Source organism: Schistocerca serialis, chromosome 7 (genome assembly GCF_023864345.2).
Source record: "Schistocerca serialis cubense isolate TAMUIC-IGC-003099 chromosome 7, iqSchSeri2.2, whole genome shotgun sequence".
Lineage (NCBI taxonomy): Eukaryota > Metazoa > Arthropoda > Insecta > Orthoptera > Acrididae > Schistocerca > Schistocerca serialis.
In genome coordinates, this window is record NC_064644.1 from 75,369,625 (window position 1) to 75,393,722 (window position 24,098).

Consider the following 24,098-nt stretch of genomic DNA (forward strand, 5'->3'; position numbering starts at 1 on the left):
GATGTCGTCTTTCAGCATCCCTAGAGATGTCGGTCGATCACGATACACTTGCAACTTCAGGTAACCCCAAAGCCAATAGTCGCACGGACTGAGGTCTGGGGACCTGGGAGGCCAAACATGACGAAAGTGGCGGCTGAGCACACGATTATCACCAAAGAACGCACACAAATGTTTCACGCGTCTAGCAATATGGGGTGGAGCGCCATCCTGCATAAACGTCGTACGTCCCAGCAGGTGTTTATCAGCCTGGCTGGAGATGATGCGATTCTGTAACATATCGGCGTACCTTTCACCCGTCACGGTAGCAGTTACAAAACCAGAGTCACGCATTTCCTGGAAGAAGAAAGGCCCGATAACGGCAGATGTGGTAAATTCAACCCATACCGTGACTTTCTCGTCGTGCAATGGAGTTTCCAAGACAGTTCTAGGATTTTTGGTAGCCCAAATTCGGCAGTTGTGGGAGTTGACAGACCCTCGGAGCGTGAAATGACCTTCGTCGATCCACAACACGTTACTCAACCAATCGTCACCTTCCGCCATGTTTTGTAACGCCACAAATGCCCTCCGCTTCACTAAATCGCCAGGAAACAGTTCATGATGGCGATGGATTTTGTACGGATAGCATCGGAAGGTACGCCTATATGCCTACCAAACAGTAGCTGTCTCAGCAGCATTACGCCTTGTGCTCGGTCGGCCACTACGGGGTCTATCGTCTAAACAACCCGTGGCTTGGAACTTTGAAATCATTCTCGCCACAGCTGCATATGTCAACGGACCTTTACCTGTTCGAATCCCTTTCCTATGGCGATAGGATCGTAACGCTGAGCTAGCACATTCCCCATTCTGATAATACAGCTTCCCTAAAAGTGCCTTTTCAGGTAACGTCAACATTCTGCGACTGCTGGCGCATCTGATTCTCTCTCTCATTACAGCTCCTTTTATACAGAATTGTCATGCGCACTCACTGACGTTTTGCTTCAAATGGTTCAAATGGCTCTGAGCACTATGGGACTTAACAGCTGTGGTCATCAGTCTCCTAGAACTTAGAACTACTTAAACCTAACTAACCTAAGGACATCACACACATCCATGCCCGAGGCAGGATTCGAACCTGCGACCGTAGCAGTCGCGCGGTTCCGTACTGCGCGCCTGGAACCGCGAGACCACCGCGGCCGGCGACGTTTTGCTGTCCAGCACCATCCGTCGGACATTTTGTGAACTTGGTTTTTTTTAATGTTCTAATAAAACCCCATGTCATTCCAAGCATGTGTGTCAATTTTTACCTCTCTATCTACATTATTCCGTAGTTTATTAAGTTTTCAAATTTATACTGACTTTTGATCACCCGGTATAGTTTCGCTGACAAAATTTGCACAGTGCCGTTTCCTCTTCCGCTTGTTGTGAGAGTTGTTAGCAGTTGCAACATTGTTGCACTTGACATAAAAGTTTTCTGGGTGTGCTAACGCGTCATAATGTATAAAACTACTGCTGCTGCAGAAAATGCAACATTTCGGCCACGGTTGCAGCGGCCAGTAGACCCAGAAGAAGGTCGCTACAACCGTGGCCGAAACGTTGTATTTTCTGCAGCAGCAGTAGTTTTATACATTAGGACCCGGTACCACACCCTGAAAACGTTTATGTCGAAGGTTGTACTTGTGTGTAAGGTAAGTCAAGAAATAAATATGAACAATAAGTAATGCATATTTGAATAATATTCTTGTTTAATAGTTTACTGGAAACAGCTATTATTCTTATACTTGCATTTTGTATAAATATGCGAGATCTGGTTTCGGCGAAGTTATAAGAGTATACAACTTCAATATACTTAGGTAACATTAAGCGTCATTCAAAAATGAGTTATAAAACTGAATATCATTTTTCTATAAAAATAGACTCCATCGTTTCCATCTTCATGACTAGAAATTCGTTTCTGAGCAGTTCGTATTTCTTGCTACTTGTGCATACGCACAGATACACACACACACATGTACACACGCAAAAACAGGCAGAGCGTTCTTTTGAACGCTTAGAGTCTGTCATTATATCTCGTGATCACAAGAGATGAGTCCCACGTCTTCTTCTCTGGTACATTCATCAACACCTGAAAAGAGACAAAAGAACAATTACCTACGTTATTTAACCTATGTGTAAATGTTAAAAAGCAAATGTATGAGACTGAGGTGTCATTATTTCTGTTACTCATTATTAGCAACATTACTAGCGACACTGATACGTTAAATTTCAGAGCGTATTTTCTAAATTTCTGTACACCATCCCTGGTCCTAGCATTTTTACCTTCACCAGTTTATACGAGGGCAGTTCAATAAGTAATGCAACACATTTTTTTTCTCGGCCAATTTTGGTTGAAGAAACCGGAAATTTCTTGTGGAATATTTTCAAACATTCCCGCTTCGTCTCGTATAGTTTCATTGACTTCCGACAGGTGGCAGCGCTGTACGGAGCTGTTAAAATGGCGTCTGTAACGGATGTGCGTTGCAAACAATGGGCAGTGATCGAGTTTCTTTTGGCGGAAAACCAGAGCATCTCAGATATTCATAGGCGCTTGCAGAATGTCTACGGTGATCTGGCAGTGGACAAAAGCACGGTGAGTTGTTGGGCAAAGCGTGTGTCATCATCGCCGCAAGGTCAAGCAAGACTGTCTGATCTCCCGCGTGCGGGCCGGCCGTACACAGCTGTGACTCCTGCAATGGCGGAGCGTGCGAACACACTCGTTCGAGATGATCGACGGATCACCATCAAACAACTCAGTGCTCAACTTGACATCTCTGTCGGTAGTGCTGTCACAATTGTTCACCAGTTGGGATATTCAAAGGTTTGTTCCCGCTGGGTCCCTCGTTGTCTAACCGAACACCATAAAGAGCAAAGGAGAACCATCTGTGCGGAGTTGCTTGCTCGTCATGTGGCTGAGGGTGACAATTTCTTGTCAAAGATTGTTACAGGCGATGAAACATGGGTTCATCACTTCGAACCTGAAACAAAACGGCAATCAATGGAGTGGCGCCACACCCACTCCCCTACCAAGAAAATGTTTAAAGCCATACCCTCAGCCGGTAAAGTCATGGTTACAGTCTTCTGGGACGCTGAAGGGGTTATTCTGTTCGATGTCCTTCCCCATGGTCAAACGATCAACTCTGAAGTGTATTGAGCTACTCTTCAGAAATTGAAGAAACGACTTCAGCGTGTTCGTAGGCACAAAAATCTGAACGAACTTCTCCTTCTTCATGACAACACAAGACCTCACACAAGTCTTCGCACCCGAGAGGAGCTCACAAAACTTCAGTGGGCTGTTTTTCCTCATGCACCCTACAGCCCCGATCTCGCACCGTCGGATTTCCATATGTTTGGCCCAATGAAGGACGCAATCCGTGGGAGGCATTACGCGGATGATGAAGAAGATATTGATGCAGTACGACGTTGGCTCCGACATCGACCAGTGGGATGGTACCGTGCAGGCATACAGGCCCTCATTTCAAGGTGGCGTAAGGTCGTAGCATTGAATGGAGATTACGCTGAAAAATAGTGTTGTGTAGCTAAAAGATTGGGGAATAGCCTGGTGTATTTCAATGCTGAATAAAACAACCCCTGTTTCAGAAAAAAAAAAATGTGTTGCATTATTTATTGAACTGCCCTCGTATTACGTTGAGTGTGACACTCCTATACTCATTGTCAACAACTTGAAGCGATCAACTAACGTGAACGTTACCAGCATTCATACGAACTCTGACAGAGCGTTCATGTGCCAGTATGCATAACGGAAACTCATCAGTGTTGGGGATTTTAAAATGTAGTCCATATGTCGCCCCTTCCGAACATCATCATTCTGTGGCATTTAAGATGATGTTTTCAAACGCGTGATGTAGCTCTTGGAATTTAGGTTGCCATCTTTCTATATTGTACCAAGAGCATTTGCTAGCGTACATTCATCTCTGCGACACGAGGAAGCCTGATTTCGATCAGTCTCGTTACACAGCTCTCTAACTATAATGACAGTGAAACGGAACTTTACAGAAAAGGGCAAAATACTAAAAGTCTTTACCCAAACATTTTAACAGAGGAAGATTACACTGTAGTGTCTCTTTCAGATCGTCACACGGACGAAAAATGGCTGTTATCGAAGTAATTGACATGGTATGGAAAAACAACTGAAATCGGCCAACAGAGGAGCTGATAAGATACCAATACGATTCTACATGCACAATGCGAAATTACTTGCTCCTCTTCTAACAGCAGTGTGTGGTAGGCCTTTGGAGGAGCAAACTGTTACTGATGGTTGAAAAAAAAAAAAGATACAGGTCAATCCCATTTTCAAGAAGGTTCGTCGAACAGACGCACAAACCTGTAGGAGTATATCTATGACGTCCGTCAGCTGTAGAATTTTGGGACATGTTTTATGCTCGCTTGTTATGGTACTTCCGGAGGCCGGAAATCTCCTCTGCAGGAACCAACATGGGTTCCGGAAATAACGATCGAGTAAAACCCAGCTCACACTGTTTGACAACGAGACCTAGAAGGCAGTAGATACAGGTTCCCAGGCCGATGTATTGCTTGACTTCCGGAAGGCATTCGATACCAGTTCTACACTGCCGCCTAATATAAAAAAAAAATAAAAAGACTCGACTGAAGAGTTACTCAAAAACTGAACAGTGCATATCACTCTGAACGGACAGAAGTCTTCATATGTAAAAGTAACTTCGGGAGTGCATCAGGGGACTGTTACAGGATGATTACTTTCCGCAATATACAGGGTGAAAATATTAACTTGACAAACCAGAATAACTCGGAAAATAAGCTTCAAACGAAAAAATGTGTAGAATACGAAGTTGATTATTTTCGAGGGGATATCTGCTGGTCCTAAAATTAGACCGCCACCCCAGCCCCTGGGGGTGGGGTGGGAGGCAACTTTAAAATTTCAAATGGAAACCCCCATTTTTTGTTGCAGAATCAGATTATACATAAAAGAACTACGTACAATATGTCTTAAACATTTCTTTTGATAGTTGGTAGTTTGCGCTGTAATTCAAGAAAATCCATGTTCTCATTTTACGTGGAAAATGGTTACGGATAAATAAAAAATACACTACTGGTCATTAAAATTGCTACATCACGATGATGACGTACTACAGACGCGAAATTTAATCGACGGGAAGAACATGCTGTGATATGCAAATGATTAGCTTTTCACAGCCCTCACACAAGGTTCGAGCCCGTGGCGACACCTACAACGTGCTGACATGAGGAAAGTTTCCAACCGATTTCTCATACACAAACAACAGTTGACTGGCGTTGCCTGGTGAAACGTTGTTGTGATGCCTCGTGTAAGGAGGAGAAATGCGTACCATCACGTTTCCGACTTTGATAAAGGTCGGATTGTAACGTACCGCGATTGCAGTTTATCGTATCGCGACATTGCTACTCGCGTTGGTCGAGGTCCAATGACTGTTAGCAGAATATGGAATCGGTGGGTTCGGAAGGGTAATACGTAACGCCGTGCTGGATCCCAACGGCCTCGTATCACTAGCAGTCGAGATCACAGGCATCTTATCCGCATGCCTGTAACAGATCGTGCAGACACGTCTCGATCCATGAGTCAACAGATGGGGACGTTTGCAAGACAAAAACCATCTGCACGAACAGTTCGGCGACGTTTGCAGCAGGATGGACTATCAGCTCGGAGAACACGGCTGCGGTTATCCTTGACGCTGCATCACAGACAGGAGCGCCTGCGATGGTGTACTCAACGACGAACCTGGGTGCACGAATGGCAAAACGTCATTATTTTGGATGAATCCAAGTTCTGTTTACAGCATCATGATGGTCGCATCCGTGTTTGGCGACATGGCGGTGAACGCACATTGGAAGCGTGTATTCGTCATCGCCATACTGGCGTGATGGTATGGGTTGCCATTGGTTACACGTCTTGGTCACCTCTTGTTCGCATTGACGGCACTTTGAACATTGGACGTTACATTTCAGATGTGTTACGACTCATGGCTCTACCCTTCATTCGATCCCTGCGAAACCGTACATTTCAGCAGGATAATGCACGACCGCATGTTGTAGATACTGTACGGGCTTTTCTGGATACAGAAATTGTTCGACTGCTGCCCTGGCCAGCACATTCTCCAGATCTCTCATCAATTCAAAACGTCTGGTCAATGGTGGCCGAGCAACTGGCTCGTCACAATACGCCAGTCTCTAATCTTGATGAACTGTGGTATCGTGTTGAAGCAGCATGGGCAGCTGTACCTGTACACGCCATCCAAGCTCTGTTTTGCTCAATGCCCAGGCGTATCAAGGCCGTTATTACGGCCAGAGGTGGTTGTTGTGGGTACTGATTTCTCAGGATCTATGCAGCCAATTAGCGTGAAAATGTAATCACATGTCAGTTCTAGTATAATATATTTGTCCAATGAATACCTGTTTATCATCTGCATTTTTCTTGGTGCTGCATTTTTAATGGCCAGTAGTGTACTAATTTACTTCATAAATTTTGATTCGCTAAAGCTAAAACTCTCCCTCTCTCCCCATAGAGTGAGGTTTGAGGCAGAGGAATTAGAGTTTTGCAAATGTTGACCACGAAACAAACAAGTAGATCCGAAACTTTATTAACTGCACCACTGTAGGAACTGGAGAAAAATCAAAGTAGCGTCTAGCATTACGGTATAATACATTGTTTGCGCGGCAACAAACATTATGTGTGTGAAAAGAGAGTGTTACATCAGAGCTGCTCCTCCATGTTTTTTCGCTTAAAAATGAATCTAAATGACGTAGGTCCAGAAATGTTGCCAACATTATTGAGTTACGTAATTATCATTTGTTCATTTGTTCTACAACAGTTTCTGGAGTTGGCCTATGTTCGTAGCAGTCTTACTCTACACATTTTTACTTTGTTTGGATGCTAATGACATCCACAATATCATCTCAAATGTGAAGGTTGTCGTGAATACTGTAAGTATACTGCGTGGAGTGGCTAACGAAGAAGTCATGACCTACGTCTCTTTGTGTTTAGACCTTCCCACGAATGTCCTTTCGTCAGGATGAGACGTTTATGCTAGCAGTTTTGCTGTAGATGGTAATCTCTTGCTATCAACGGTGCACTTCGAGATACATTACTGTCGCGTTGGGTACCCAAATCTAACATCAAATTGACACGTACTACACGTGTGCATAAAATTGATCTCTAACACTTGTATAATTGGGATACGGTAAGCATAATGGTCAGTGCCGGCATAACAGGTTTTTGACTTTGTTAGTCTGCACGGCACTGAAATCGTACGGCAACTGCATACAGATGTCACTCGAAACCCTCTCAGTGACGTATTGTCAGCTGAAGGAGCCAGTAACCCGCTTTGTCTCACACTCTCGTTTTTCATGGTTTTGAGCGCTTCTGATATAAGGTAAATTCTCACTTCGAGCATTTATTACAAAATTTACATAGTAAGTTAGGTTTCCTTAACAAACAAAAAAAATGAAAATTAGCGTGTTGCATCGTTGACCGGGAGGTCCCTAGTCGGAGAAGTTCGCCCGCCAAGTGTAAGTTTTATTTCATTCGACGCCACATTGGGAGACTTGCGAGCCGGTGATGAGGATGAAATTATGATGAGGACAACACAACACCCAGTCCCCGAGCAGAGAAAATCTCCAACCCGGCCTGGAATCGAACCCGGGTCCGCTTGCATGAGTGGCGAGCATGATATCACACAGCTAGGCAGGCGGGCAGGTTTCCCTAACATATTTTTGTTGCTTCATTGGAGGTCGTAGTCAATTAATAACTGTTACGGAATGACGTCTGTGTGCGTACAGGGGGCACCCAGTGACCAACATAACCGTCGCTATACCCAAGCTGTCCTCCCCTTCTTACTGTATGAACGTACAGTGAATGGAATAATAACAATGAGCCTGTGACACGTATTAAATAACAAAAGTAATTTATTTTTTGACTACAGCTATAGTATATACATATAAATTCCAACGAGACAGGCAATAATGGGGTTCAAGTGACATGAAGAGAACAATTAAGGTAATTAATGATGGCATTTGTTTCAAAACTGCTGCAACCAACTACTGAATTTGAAGAAATGCGTTGAAGAAGAAAGTTCTGGAGATAATACTAACAACAGGAATATTTTCGGAGGGTTTCAGTCCGTTTTAACCTCAAAACAAGAAAATTTACAGTCGTCTCCTGGTCTTGGAGACATTTCTCGACTTGACAGTTAACGATCTGCAATGCTCAACATTGCGCCTGGCAGGGAGGAATAATCTTCCTCCTAATTTCAGACGAAGGCCCAAATGGCTGGACGGGAATGGATTGCTGGTTTCCAAGAAAATGGTTTTCTACACATTGAATTTGAGTCCACGTTCCCCGTGATGTGCCATGTAGGCCTGTACTAATGGTGAGGACAAAAGTGACTTTTTATACGAAAACTGTGCCCTAGATGTTTTGCATCACTTCACCTTTTCGCAGTGGTAGTAAAGAGTTTTTCCTGAAAAAAAATGACAGTTATATTATGATAGAATGTTTTACTCTCAACATACAATTTGTATGGTAAAGTTAGTTTTTCTCAGTATACATTTTCAAAGGTAAAATAGATTTTCTCAATATATTTATTCGCTATGCAGTCATTATGTCCTACTCCTTCTGACGCAATGGCCACTTGGGTATCTTTCGAATGATTGATTATTTTATGTGCTTTCCTCTGGCCACTGAAAATGTGAAAAAATGACACATATCTGATGATAGTGACAGTTACACTGTGATTTTCAAGTTTCTTGGTCGTTTATAACATAGCTACAAAAGTTATAATCTTAAGGGGTCCGTTATCTATATTTTTCGGTCCATCTTATCTCTGGTGTCAAATACCAAAGGCTGTATTGCTGTCCGGTATAGCTATGATGCAGACGATCTCAAAGTGGTATTTACAGCTTAAGAGTCTCTCTCCCCTGACATCTATAAGCTCCTACAGAGCCTATTCGATTGCTGGCTCCAGAAACAGTTGAATGGTGCCTGCAGTCGAACTTCCCATCACGACAGCCTCTCAGTGTTGCAGTCAAAAACACGTCTTATGGTATGCGACAGGATTTAAAGTTCTTGCAATTCCTCCTGATCTGGTCCCATGTGGGCTTGCCTTTGTAAGACTATGATATGACAATTTTCCGTAGTGTTCTAAATGGGTGAAAAGCTAATTGATGGAACAGAAATCACAAGAAGGGTGTGAAGTTGGTGTTCTCACACAATGATAGCCGGACGCGATTTGAAAGTAACAACAGTCGATATTTGCTGTTTTGTACAGTGTTGGACATTCCTGCTCGCAGCAGGCAAACCGATATTAACAAATCGGATGGTGCGCTGGTGGACCTCGAACGCCATTGTCACTGAAGACTTTGTATCTGCATCTGTTTTGTATGTGTAGCACGGCAGCTGCTGTATATAGTGAAAATGAAAAGCCGTGGCTAAAACACACCTACATTGTGTTGTAATTCATTACTTTCTCAAGACTAGTGGTGCCCTCAGGCCAGTCTCAGGTGCCGCGTGGATATTACACAACGTCACTGGGCTATGATATTTGAGTGTGTTACCCCTCTTTTGTTAATAAATTGCTATGTATACATCAGTCACAAGATGAAAGGGTGCCTTTTCCAATGTTGATCAGAGAGTCACTAAGATCAGCACCTGTCAAGTGGCAAAAAATTTCACATTTCCCACTCTTAAACAGCTTCAGAGGCTTCCAGAATGAGATTTTCACTCTGCAGCGGAGTATGCGCTGACATGAAACTTCCTGGCAGAATAAAACTGTGTGCCGGACCGAGACTCGAACTCGGGACCTTTGCGTTTCGCGGGCAAGCGCTCTACCAACTGAGCTACCCAAGCACGACTCACGGCCCGTCCTCACAGCTTTACTTCTGCCAGTACCTCGTCTCCTACCTTCCAAACTTTACAGAAGTTCTCCTGCGAACCTTGCAGAACTAGCACCCCTGAAAGAAAGGATATTGCGGAGACATGGCTTAGCCACAACCTGGGGGATGTTTCCAGAATGAGATTTTCACTCTGCAGCGGAGTGTGTGCTGATATGAAGCTGTGAGGACGGGGCGTGAGTCGTGCTTGGGTAGCTCAGTTGGAAGAGCGCTTGCCCGTGCAACGCAAAGGTCCCGAGTTCGAGTCTCGGTGCGGCACACAGTTTTAATCTGAGAGGAAGTTTCAGCTTCAGAGGCATTTAATATAGCTACTGTATTTTCTTGTGACTGATATCATATTGTTAATATTTATATGATTTATGCTAATGTTGCGTGTACCTACTTCAGCTGTTATTTTTTTTATCATTCTGGCCTAGTTAGTTACCAATTGACTATGCAGATGACTTCTGTACGATCTATAATTCTTGTTTATTTTTAACGTTGGTTTGTTAAAATCCATGTACACAGGAAGAAATTGGTTAAGGCAGAAATTAGTCCTGAATAGATAACACAGAACGGTACAATAGTTTTGTATTTTCCACTCTAGTATTTCTCTCGGCTCTTAACTCAAATATTCATTTTGGCAGTAAACAAAGAGGGTAAAACAGCTTATTTCATTAATTGAGACATCGTAGTCAGCATCAAAATTCTTTATACCAACGCGAGGCACCCTCAATGGCAGGGAGACCTCAGGGATTTTTTTCTAAGAGAAAAATTTTTTCTCAAAGAATCAAGATATTTTGCAGATGAAGTATTTATCTGCGTGTGGGACATTTAATGTGACTATTGACGGAAGACAAGAGAAGAAATAGTCAAACGAATGTTTTTCTTATGGTGAAGAAATGAATTGAGTACACTGACAACCATGTTTTCCAGGTGTGTAATAGCTCATCAGGAACCGCTAATCTTTGTTACATCCATCAGCATTTTCGTAGTGGAATTTGACTAACCTGCTGCATGTGTTCCGGCGTGAAACATAAGGAATTAATGTTTTGTCTCATCCAGCTTTTATTGGGGATGTGGCCTCCTCCGTAGCGTCATAATTCCCGCAAATTACCTGTAAAAAGAAGAATTATCGTGACATAGGGTGCCTTACTGGAGAGAGAGGGCGGGCGTAAAGCATGCAACGTAGGCGCTTTGTGAGATCTCACCTGCCAAGCCCCGGGTCTCGATCCCCGGACCTGGCCAGTGGACGGAAGCTCGTCCCTCCCTGCGGGTCAGCACGGCAGGCCTCGTCACATATCCGAATCTGAAACATTTGAGCGTTTAGAGAGTCAGAAGAACCAGCAGACTGGTCAGATCAACAAACAGTATTGTCTTCACAGGTTGCCAGACTGCGAGAGTACAAGGATGATATTTTTCTGAGTGTACAAAAGTACTAACGTACAGTCTTGTGGAGATGCGATATAATAGAAGAGCAACTGCAAAGATAATGCAAGATTAAAACACCAGTGGAAAATAGCTAGATTGTATTCCATGGTCTGAATGCCACAGGATAATGCTGTAAAATACTGTGCATTGGAATTGTGTGTATCAGGAGCGGAATTTTCTGACGTATGCGAGTACCTTTTTAACATTTACGCCTGCCGAGCTATGGTATTCATTTTGTTTTTCTTTGCATGGAACTATATCATTTACTCTGTCGCAATAGAAAGAGCCTTCTAAGAGGATCCCAACGACATTTGCAACTTAATCACGTAATAACAAGGTAACAGAGGCACAAATCACCGCCCCGCCGTCAGGTAAAAGGAATTCATTAAAGTCAGTCCTATGGTACTAAATCTAGAAAGGCAGCAAAATCAGATACAGTTAGTGTATTTATTATTATAAGAGTCTTATAAAGTACTTCAGCTGTGGACCCTGAGCATTGATAGATACTCTTAAAGCAATTTCCCAGTCACAGTACTACATGTTGAATTTCATCTAGACTTACCGCAGCAGAGATCCATGTCGCATAGCTTTTGACACCGTTAGTGCTGGCCGGGGTGGCCAAGCGGTTCTAGGTGCTAAGGTCGCAGGTTCGAATCTTGCCTCGGGCATGGATATGTGTGATGTCCTTAGGTTAGTTCGGTTTATGTAGTTCTAAGTTCTAGGGGACTGATGACCTCAGAAGTTAAGTCCCATGGTACTCAGAGCCATTTGAACCCCGTTAGAAGTCGACAGTGTTTACTTATGGACTCCTTGTTTTACCTTTGATAAAAGTACGCAAGTGTTCAGTCTGGTAAGCGAGCAGCACATTTTGTGGAGCTATCTGCCAGATTAAAACTGTGCGCTCTACTAGGACTCCAACCTCACATGACCCATGACCCGCACTCACAGCTTTACTTCCGCCAATACCTGACCTCCTATCTTCCAAACTTCAGAGCCCACAGTGGCCACACAGCAAGTTCTTTGATTTTCCACTTGACGTAACCAGTGTATATTTTGAATTGACCCATAGTCATACTGCGAAGAATGACCTGTCCATGATTTGAAAACTATGCTTTATCCATAAACCATATCTTTCATTGAAGCGCAGCATCAGTTTGAAGTTTTCGTAGACACCATTCAGAAAGTCGTGATGCATGACTTTTTGAGGGAGGAGACAGCGGTCATAATGTAATTTATTAAATAAAGAATTCTTAATGTAAAAATATTTTAATGCCTAGACGGCAATTTTCATTATAAAATTAAAGCACGATGACTAATTTCGGTTGTTTTGCTACAACCATCTTCAAATCTGTAAACGAATGGAGGAAAAGTAGCCTAAGAAAATTTTGTACAATAATGTACGAAATAAAACTATTTATAACATCCGAACAAACTATATGACAGCCAACTCCAAATGTAAAATTCAACAAGTAACAAATTCACTTAACAGTGCTGTGTACGTAATATGTTACTGCTTTTAAGATGACACACCAAACAAATAATACAAAATCGGTTACGTGCATTGAAAAACATCATCATAAACCTGCTGAAAGAATTTTAAACCAAAAATCTCAAAAAGCTTATATCTAAATCCACATAAATTTTACAATTATAAAATTAACAGGGAAGTGAAGTTAGAGGACAACTCGGGGACGCTGCGTTATGTTACTACCTTGCAACGTGCCGTATGTAACAAACTCGTAGCCAAAGACAAAAATCCAAAAGTTTTGTACCAAATCCTAATGATTTTAAAACTATAAAAATAACAAGAGAATGAAGTTAAAATTACAGCAACATGGTATCGTTTCACAGTTCGTAGAATTTTTGTTTTGCATACGGCTCGTTGCCAGTTAATTATATAACATAGCTTCCCTACCTTGTAATTTTAACTTCAGTCTCAATTTTAACATTTGCTTGGATTAAGATATAAACTTATTAAGATTCCTCGTCTTAAATTCTTTCAGCCGCTTTGCTACCTGGCTCGCTCGCTATGTAGTTTTTAACCACCTATTCTCATAGTCTTGTTAGCCCGTAACGCGAATGAATGTCATTGAATGACTACAGCCAATGATGGTGTTTTTCAATGTTTTTTACTGTTCTTTTCCTTACGATTTGATTGCTATGCCATCCTAAAACCGGTAAGATATTGCTTAAACAGCACTGTTAAGGGGATTTGTTACATGTTCACTTTTACTTGCATTTCGTTCAGCTTTTTCTAAGGTAACTCTTCTTCCATTTCTTTACAGATCTGAAGATGGCTGTAGGACGCAACCGAAACTAATCATCGTGCTATAATTGTGTAACGAAAATCGCGGTCTAGATATTAAAAGCTTTTACATTAAAATTTTTTATTCTGTTAGTCATTGAGAAACCTGTAACCGATTTTGAAAACAATTGCCATGATGCTGACGATGTAGCGAAATGCAAACAGAATGAAACGCGTTGGAATGTTGTACTCACAGAACACTCATACGGTTGATCCCACTCGCACATCAAGCTGCATCGCAGAGACATGTGTGTTTGTTTGTAATCGTTGTTAGTTGCATTTCTCTCAACAGTTACTGTTTTTCTTGTGATACTATATTCTTCACATATCCAGTTTATTGAAATACTTTTACATTTGCAGAGATTGCGTGCGGGAACTTGCCACCATTAGGTTACATTTCATCACTTACCTGCACCGCTACTCCAACAATATGTTGAAATTCGCGATAAAGGAAATGCACGCCCACCTTTACTGCTGTCGTATTCATTGTGCAAGTCGTAATAGCCTGATAACTACAGCAGCAGAAAACAGATCGATGGGCCTCAGAAGCACCTGAGTTACGTGCTTTCTTAAATTTTCGTGCAGTAGAATTAACGTTCATGGGACCTCTTCTCTTTAGAGCTAGACAGTGGTTTGTTGCTCTGTTATTTTGTTACTATTGTACCAAGTTCCAAACATGTTACGTCGCTGACACTGTCTTGCAAGTTGCTTTCCAATGTCACAGAATGGAGTATACAGTTCCAGTAAAAATAAATAAATAAATAAATGAAGGGCAGTGCCATACTCTGCAGTTATAAGCGTTAACTGTCACTTGCCAACATCAAAAATTCGACTCATCGTCCACTATAGCTTAATGAAAAAGTCACTTCCATGTATTTACTCTTTTTGGATGTAATTTCGATCAGTGATCTTAGCTGCTTCACGGTGTATGTAAATGTAAATGTAATGAGCTCCGTCGATGTTCTACTTCCATGTCCTACCTATTATTATTATTATTGTTGTTGTTGCCGTCTCCAGTCAGAAGACTGTTTTGATTCATCTCTCTACGCTAATCTATCCTGTGTAAATCTCTACATCTCCAAATAAGTTTTACAACGTACATCCATTTGAAGCTGATTATTGTATTCATGCCTAGTTTGCCTCTATTATTTTTACCTCCCACTCTCCCCTCCAGTACTAAACTGCTGGCCGCATCGTGTCTCAGAATGTGTCGAGTTGAGCTACAGGTTTATTTTCACGCCAGTTCTGTTCAGTTACGCGAGCTTCCCATCTGATCTTCAGCATTCTCTTGTAGCACCACATGTCAAGATCTTCTGTCTCTTCTTGTTTCGGCCGCTTATCGTTACACTGTTGCACTACACCGCACACCAGGCAAACGCCTTCAATAAAGACTTCCTGATACTTCAGTTTATATTACATGTTAGCAAAGTCCTCTTTTACAAAATCGCTTTCCTTGCCATTTGCGTTCTACATTTTATACACTCTCTACTTCGGACTCGTAAGTTTTATTACTATCAAAACAGGAAAACTCGTCTGCGACTTTCAACGCCACATTTCGTTATCTAATTGCCTCAACATTGCCTGATTTAATTGGAATCGTTTCTTTCATGAAGAAAGAAGCAGGCTTGGTTGCAATGTTAAATTTTTGTTATTTACAAATGAAGTGTTTTACTTAGGCAAATTTGGACTGGCTGATGTTTGGTAACGATCGGAAATGGGATACCGCGCGTAAAATTTCCAGGTGGTAAATGCCCCTTGCCAAAGCCTTAAAACCACTTCGCGGTGTCATTACGGCATGTGGTGCAGTCCAATGCAAACCAAAGAGGATCAGGTCTACAGAGAATCTTGAGTATGATGTGTGCAGTCAGAATAGCACTACCGGCCGGCCGAAGTGGCCGTGCGGTTAAAGGCGCTGCAGTCTGGAACCGCAAGACCGCTACGGTTCGAATCCTGCCTCGGGCATGGATGTTTGTGATGTCCTTAGGTTAGTTAGGTTTAACTAGTTCTAAGTTCTAGGGGACTAATGACTTCAGCAGTTGAGTCCCATAGTGCTCTGAGCCATTTGAACCATTTTTGAATAGCACTACCCCTTCGGAATGTTTATGATATAAAGATTCAGTGTAGGACTGATTCCGTTTGGTTTGCACTGGACTGAACCACATTCCGTAATACGACCACGGCACAGTCTTTTTAAAGCTTTGACAAGAGGCATTTACATGCTTGGATATATTATGTGGGGTATCCCATGTACCGATCGCTATCAGATGTCAACTAATCTGAAGATGCTTGAATAAAAATGAAACGCATCATTGTAAAAACATGAAAATTGTAACACTGCAATCGAGACTGCTTATTTCTTCGTATCATACATATCTACATCTACATCCATACTTCGCAAGCCACCTGACGGTGCGTGGCGGAAGATACTTTGAATACCTCTATCGGTTCTCCCTTCTATTACATTCTCGTATTGTTCGTGGAAAGAAAAATTGTCGGTATGCCTCTGTGTGGGCTCTAATCTCTCTGATTTTATCCTCTTCGCGAGATATACGTAGGAGGGAGCAATATACTGCTTGACTTCTCGGTGAAGGTATGTTCTCGAAAATTCAACAAAAGCCCGTACCGAGCTACTGAGCGTCTCTGTTGAAATCTTCCACTGGAATTTATATGTCATCTCCGTAACGCTTTCGCGATTACTAAATGATCCTGTAACGAAGCGCGCTGCTCTCCGTTGCATCTTCTCTATCTCTTCTATCAACCCTATCTGGTACGAATCCCACACTGATGAGCAATATTCAAGCAGTGGGGGAACAAGTGTACTGTAACCTACTTCCTTTTTTTCGGATTGCATTTCCTAAGGATTTTTCCAATGAATCTCAGTCTGGAGTCTGCTTTACCAACGATCAACTTCATATGTTCATTCCATTTTAAATCACTCCTAATGCCTATTGCCAGATAATTTATGGAATTAACTGCTTCCAGTTGCTGATCTGCCATATTGAAGCCAAATGATAAAGGATCTTTGTTTCTATGTATTCGCAGCACATTACACTCGTCTACATTGAGATTAAACTGCCATTCCCTGCGTCGTGCGTCAATTCGCTGCAGATCCTCCTGCATTTCAGTACAATTTTCCATTGTTACAACCTCTTGATATACTACAGCATCATCGGCAAAAAGCCTCAGTAAACTTCCGATGTCATCCACAAGGTCATTTATGTATATTGTGAATAGCAACGGTCCTACGACACTCCCCTGCGGCACACCTGAAATCCCTCTTACTTCGGAAGACTTCTCTCCATTGAGAATGAGATGCTGCGTTCTGTTATCTACGAACTCGTCAATCCAAACACACAATTGGTCTGATAGTCCATATGCTCTTACTTTGTTCATTAAACGACTGTGGGGAACTGTATTGAACGCCTTGCGGAAATAAAAAAACACGGTATCTACCTGGGAACCGGTGTCTATGGCTTCTGTTGCTGCACCGCCCTGGAATGAACTGTAGAAAGTTTTAGATTCCTTTAGTCTTATTTTGCTTTTGTGGACATCTTATAGCCTTGTTTCAAGACACTGTTCATTCCGTCCAATTCTTTTATGTCTCTGTCAGAATTACAATGTTATCGACAAACTTTAAAGTTTTTATTTCTTCTTCCTGAACATTAATTCCCTCTCCAAATTTTTCTTTGGTTTCCTTTACTGCATGCTCAATGTAAAGATTGAATAACATCGGCAATAGGTCACAGCACTGTCTCACTCTCTCCTTAACTCAGCTGGTGTCAACTGATAAGTGTGAAAATACGGGTTCACAACACTTACGTTTCGCATTATGGCCTCGGTAGGTCGAAAGATGCTTCGTTGTTGGTCTCGGAGGCCTGCCCATTCACGCGAGCCCTGAGTAGGTCCGGGAACACGAGCGGTGGTAGCAGCAGGGGCGCCTGCTGCTGCTGCGGCTGCTCTCGCTGGTTGCCGTGGTGGTGCTGCTCCTGCATCTGCTGCTGCTGCTGCTGCTGCAGCTGCTCGGCCACGGCCCTCGTCTTGAGGACGGCCTCCAGGGTCTGCGACTCGGCGTACAGTCTGGCGATGAGCTGGCTGTGGAAGGCGGCCGCCGGCAGCAGCGCCTCCTGGGGCTCCGACGGCGACGGCGACGGCGACGTCGACGACGAAGACGTCGACAACAGCTTGCGGTGCAGGTTGGCGTTGGCGCTGTGCCGGTCGCGGCTCCGCTTCGACGGGAACGCAGCGTTGCACCCTTCTACAGTACACCTGTGGAGCAGCTTCAGGTGCACGTTCTGGTAGTGCGTCTTTACGCCGAAGTGGTTCTGGAAGACTTTGCCGCAAGCCGTACAACGACGCGGGTTCTCTTTGTCGAGGGGGACATCGCCGGCGGTGAAGGCCCCGCTGGGATCGACGAAGAAGCAGTGGTTGTCGTCACTGTGGTACTCGTTGGAGGACGATGCGGGCGACCGCTCCGGACTGGAGCTATCTCCGTAGGTGTGTTGCGCGACTGGACCATTTGAAAGACTTTCGAGCTGTTTCAGGGCGTCACACGACTGGACAGGGCTGTTCGACGGTCGTGGGCTTCCCAGTCCAGTCTCCCTCATTCTCGTATCGTCATCTGCCGATCCGTTGCAGTCATCAATGGAGCGCTGCTCGGGAGCAAACGATACTTCTCGTCCTTCACGGTCAGATACACACGCTTCTTCCCCCAGTTCTGTTTCTTGCTCATTACTGCTTTGTACTTGGTCGTTACCCTGCACAAAATTTTCCGTTGTGCTTTCGAGTTTCATGGGTTCATCTTTTGCATCTTTTCTCACGACCAAAGGTAACGCTTCGGCGACATCCATCCTCTCCGTCTCGTCGGGTTTTCCAGGATTCGAGTCCGGCTGCGCCGTTTCCCGATCTTCTCTACCCTCGCCGTGCATCGGCTCCGTTTCCATGTCAGCAACCGCCTCTGGGGTTGACGACGCTACGGGGTATGGCCACTTCCTCTCGCCGACACTGCTCGCCGGAGAGCACTCTCCAGGGTGAATGGCAGACGGGTGGCGGCCGTCGTCCTCCTGCCTGGAGCGAGCGTTCGCGGACGACGACCCGCTGTCGGAGTCGGAGAGGTCCAGGACCCGCCCGTCGCCGACGTCACCGCCGCGATCGCCGTCCCTCGCCGCCTCCAGCAGCTCTCCGTCCACGGAGATGTTGATGTCGTCGTCGTCGTCACCCTCGTTGTCGTCATCGTCGCTTTCCTGGTGGTTGCTGCTCAGTGAAAGCGGCAGGTCTTCAGAGGACAGCGTGTTGTTGTTGGTGAGGTCGCTGTGTCTCATTTCGTCGAACCTATGGAACAGGGAAACAGAAAACCCATTTACAAATACAATAAATAGGATTTTATGTAATGAGTTGGATTTTTTCACTGAAGTGTACCATGCTCAATATTTGCTCTTCCTGCGCAGTACTCCCGCATCAGGTAGGACATTAGAGTATCACATGTTTCGCCTACAGTCTCAAAATAACAACTGAAAAATAACGAAAACTGCTCATCGCGGATGTTGGTGTCCTATATGACAGCAAAAATTATGTCCATCCTCTGCTATTGTAAGTACCTACAGATTACTAAATGTAAAGACGAATAAAAGATAGTTTCTTATCAAGTGATACTGTCTGAAATTTGAACACTACAGTTTAGTATTTCATTACAGTTTATGTAAATCTAATTCACTCCAGTCCTCATTCTGGTCGATACTAAGTTTGGGATACACAGCCACGTAGATGTGTTTCGACACGACAATTTCTCTGCTCTGCGTCTTTATCCACAAAACCGTGCCGTAACTGCGATCTGAGAGACTTGTCGTTCACAGCTTCTTAGATGTGTGAAATTTTTTTTTTTTTTTGTGTTATACAATACAAAATTATTTGCAGTGACACTGACGACTGAAGGTGACATAAATGTCAGTTTTGTGCTGTGCAACAGAAGAGTTACAAAATCCGATCGCGCTGTGAGAAGAGACCATTAAGATAACGACTCCACCCACAATTCTCAAATATACAAAAATGATTAAGATATTTTACATTTAGTGCATCTCAAAGTGCATAAAAAACCACTGACATGTTTCATTGTTACCTTAGGCAAAATATAACGCACTTCAAGACGAGTAATCACTTATGTGATCACTAAGTCTTGATGACTAATGAAGCTCTCTGTTAGAGACCAGAAACAGTGTGAATAACTTTGACTAATTGTTGTACACACTGTTGAGTCGTGATATTTCTAGAAAGAATGCAGTTCCTTTCCCCATTTCCGTATTGGTCGTACCACATTACTTGCAATATTTTGTAGTGTTGTAGACCGTCTTCGCCAGTATCTTTTTTTTTATTTTCGTATTTTGCATTAACACTTACATATAAGAGAGTTTAAGAATAGTAACTAAAACATGCAAAATATCACTGAAATGAAGTCATGCGATGTTGTTGCATGTATGTATGCAAAAGGAGTTACGATATGCATATTGTAGAAGTTGGATTTTGAGAAGAGGGAGATATGCCTGAGCGTAAGAGATCTTTGATTTACTAGGCGGAGAGGAAATTATAGACTGGAGAGACATTTGTACGAATTTTCAATTAATAACGTGAAAGTAGCTCCACATTACCTTGAAACTGCCTGCAAAGCGTATGCTGGTGAAGAGAATGTGGTTTGTTGGAAGAGGTGCAGTACTGGTCCATGTTAAGCTAGGAGTGGGGACAAGGCGTGATTTGGTTGTTCAAGAGTTCAAGATGAAAAGTACTTCTAGAGACTCTCAAGGAATTGCAACGGGTGTGGTAACTTAGCTCCAAAAGGGTGAGTGACGGACAGGGAGAGTAATCACGATAACTACGAGGAGGAGACTGTGATGTTAAAGAACTACCAGGGAATGATAAAACTTGTGGTATGCAGAAATATAAGCAACATTTGTAAAGCTCGTAAGACATCAGTTAAGACTTTTTAAGAATGAATCGTAAGGAAGAATGTAATCCACAAGTAAGTTCTATTAGTAGTTTTATTCAACTGAGGGTTACAAGTTGTATTGGCGGTACGTGGGGTTTTGAAGTTAGTTCATATCTGAGCTGTAGTCCCAGATATTCTACCGTATTAGCAAAATTAATACGATCACTCTATAAGGTAAAGTGGTAGTTGTAGAGGCGGAATAATGCTGAATTTTGTATGGATTGGGTGTCATTTGTTAGCTATCAGAGAACACACGAAACCGAAAAGATTGTGAAAATTAGGTGGTTAGATGGCAGAAAGGAAGTCTGTGTAGTAAAAATGTTAGAGGGGAGAGAATGTTAGAGGTTAATTGGGACTTTCAACTAAGTAATGGAGGTACAGTAGAAGTTGAAATAAAACGCGCATTGCTGCCAACTGATGGAAAATATGAGATTGGCTGTGGCTGATAGTAACTTATTCAGGTCGGTGAAACTGAGGGAATCGCCAATACAAGTGATTCAAAGTGAGTAAGTCTGGAGCTCAAATTGATGACTGTCATAACAAAATCAGCAAAATAAGTAATCTTCGTCTGAACCAAATGGAATTCGTATTAGGAAAATATCCAACCTCACACACACACATACACACACACACACGCACACACACACACACACACACACACATGTTGAGGCAATCGATGGTTAAGTAAGTTTTTATACTTGTGAGTTACACGAAAGGAATTATAGTACTGTATGTCAATTCCCCTTGCTTCCCAGCCGATGACGGTTGAAGTGATCGCTGTATCAAGCAGAAATGAACAGATACTAATATTTGAATGCTGGCCTCTATTTTGACCGGAAGCGAGGTTGAAAACTTTCTACACGTCTGTCAGGGGTCCTGAAGACAGCGTAGTAAATCGCCGAAACTGGTAGCCAAATAAAATAACAGTTTGGAAGTTAGACGGCTGAAAGGTGTTTGATTTGACATCCTAGACCAATGGAAAAGTGGAAAGACAGATAAATCCAACCGAGAGGACGTAACAGGCAAATGACCAATGCATGCAGAAAGAAGATGAACAAGTGTAACCGTACGCTTCTGCGGCCATTGTCACAGTCACTAAAACTCTTCTTGGTCTCTGGGTCTGTGTGAAATTTCCGATGTTTCACCCAGTATTGCAGGTGTCCTTCTTACGACTTCCTTTTCTCTCTCTGTCTCTCTTTTCTTAATGAGCAACTTTTGGTTCTTATAAACTGATATAACGGCGAGTGTAACCGCCGACCGTTTCCCATTCGTCTACTTCCACCAGTGGTGCAAGTATATGAGAACCAAACTTCTCCCATTCAGCAGTAGGTCACTTGGGATAGTGACCGAAACGTCTGAAGTTTTACACATTGACATTTCGGGCACAGACCCAGAAGAATTTTACCGATGAAGATGAACAAGATTAGACAAACGAGTAGCCAAAAGTGGCTGGAACAGTGGTCCCACTTAAAGATGTGTCGTGATTGACGCCTGAAAGATGCAGCCAGAGACTGAATATAGCTGAGTGTACACAAGACGTATGAGTCGTTCGTTAAGCCGTCGGCACACGGACCGTGCATCCGAACGTTGAGCGTTGAGCGTGCCGAGTTTCTGACGTCATAGCGAGGAATAGCACGTTCGGGAGTCTATCCGAACGTGCAGAGCAATATCTGGCATGTCAGATATTCTTAGCGTGCATCTGAGCGTTGACCAATGAGATGGGACAACGCCACCTACGTCACACGCACGCCGTCTACCTTCAGTACAGAGTTGTGAGGCACCATATTGGCATTCGTTTCAAGCCTATATGTATATATGCCGTTTCTGAACAACAGCAAATTAAGAATAACTGGAAAACCCGTTGTCAACTGTATGTTTCGTTCCGATAAAATAATGGGAAGAATCATATTCGTAGCAAAAGAATTATTGTAACTTGCACATTATGAGAGTAGGCTATTTTAAGGCAGCGACACACTGAAGATCCTCCCAAAACTCATTGTTCTTGGTACAATTTGTTGTAATGTAATTTCAATTAGTAACATATCTACGATTAAGGTTTTCAGCAAGGGGTAACATAATATGATTAGATGCAGGCAACGAGTTGGTTGATTTAGCGTAATAAGTAGCGTCACTGTCCTGTCTTAAGTTGTATGATGGGGCGGTGGTTGTCGACGTGACACTCCGAATTCTTTTTCCCAACATTATTATGTTCTGATACTTTATTATTAGTTTAATATAATTTGATATTATGTAAATGTGAGTTCACCTTTATTTTGAGGGGTGACTTTGTTCAATATGCTTCATCTACAGGACAGCTTGCGCTACTTGTATAAAGATACTCGTATTTTGCTCCTTTCTCTTTTACGCTTCGTAATTTTTTTTTTCTTTTCGTCATCAGTCTACTGACTGGTTTGATGCGGCCCGCCACGAATTCCTTTCCTGTGCTAACCTCTTCATCTCAGAGTAGCACTTGCAACCTACGTCCTCAATTATTTGCTTGACGTATTCCAATCTCTGTCTTCCTCCACAGTTTTTGCCCTCTACAGCTCCCTCTAGTACCATGAAAGTCATTCCCTCATGTCTTAGCAGATGTCCTATCATCCTGTCCCTTCTCCTTATCAGTGTTTTCCACATATTCCCTTCCTCTCCGATTCTGCGTAGAACCTCCTCATTTCTTACCTTATCAGTCCACCTAATTTTCAACATTCGTCTATAGCACCAATTTTCAAATGCTTCGATTCTCTTCTGTTCCGGTTTTCCCACAGTCCATGTTTCACTACCATACAATGCTGTACTCCAGACATACATCCTCAGAAATTTCTTCCTCAAATTGAGTCCGGTATTTGATATTAGTAGACTTCTCTTGGCCAGAAATGCCTTTTTTGCCATAGCGAGCCTGCTTTTGATGTCCTCCATGCTCTGTCCGTCATTGGTTATTTTACTCCCTAGGTAGCAGAATTCCTTAACTTCATTGACTTCGTGACCATCAATCCTGATGTTAAGTTTCTCGCTGTTCTCATTTCTACTACTTCTCATTACCTTCGCCTTTCTCCAATTTACTCTCAAACCATACTGTGTACTCATTAGACTGTTCATTCCGTTCAGCAGATCATTTAATTCTTCTTCACTTTCACTCAGGATAACAATGTCATCAGCGAATCGTATCATTGATATCCTTTCACCTTGTATTTTAATTCTACTCCTGAACTTTTCTTTTACTTCCATCATTGCTTCCTCGATGTACAGATTAAAGAGTAGGGGCGAAAGGCTACAGCCTTGTCTTACACCCTTCTTAATACAAGCATTTCGTTCTTGATCGACCACTCTTATTACTCCCTCTTGGTTGTTGTACATATTGTATATGACCCGTCTCTCCCTACAGCTTATCCCTACTTTTTTCAGAATCTCGAACAGGTTGCACCATTTTATATTGTCGAACGCTTTTTCCAGGTCGACAAATCCTATGAAAGTGTCTTG

General features: G+C 42.9%; 1 protein-coding gene across 1 annotated transcript in view; it reads right to left on the reverse strand.

Annotated features, from left to right (window-relative positions):
- Positions 1-1,749: 1,749 nt before the first annotated feature.
- The window catches only part of LOC126412750 (uncharacterized), a 347,766-nt gene continuing 325,417 nt past the window's right edge, over positions 1,750-24,098 (reverse strand). The window contains exons 6-9 of the mRNA XM_050082495.1: positions 17,468-18,976; positions 11,124-11,221; positions 10,923-11,029; positions 1,750-2,101 (exon numbers count right to left, since the gene is read on the reverse strand). Coding sequence (XP_049938452.1) covers positions 17,476-18,976 — 1,501 coding nt within the window. The 3' untranslated portion in view covers positions 1,750-2,101; positions 10,923-11,029; positions 11,124-11,221; positions 17,468-17,475. The remainder of the gene's footprint in view (positions 2,102-10,922; positions 11,030-11,123; positions 11,222-17,467; positions 18,977-24,098) is intronic.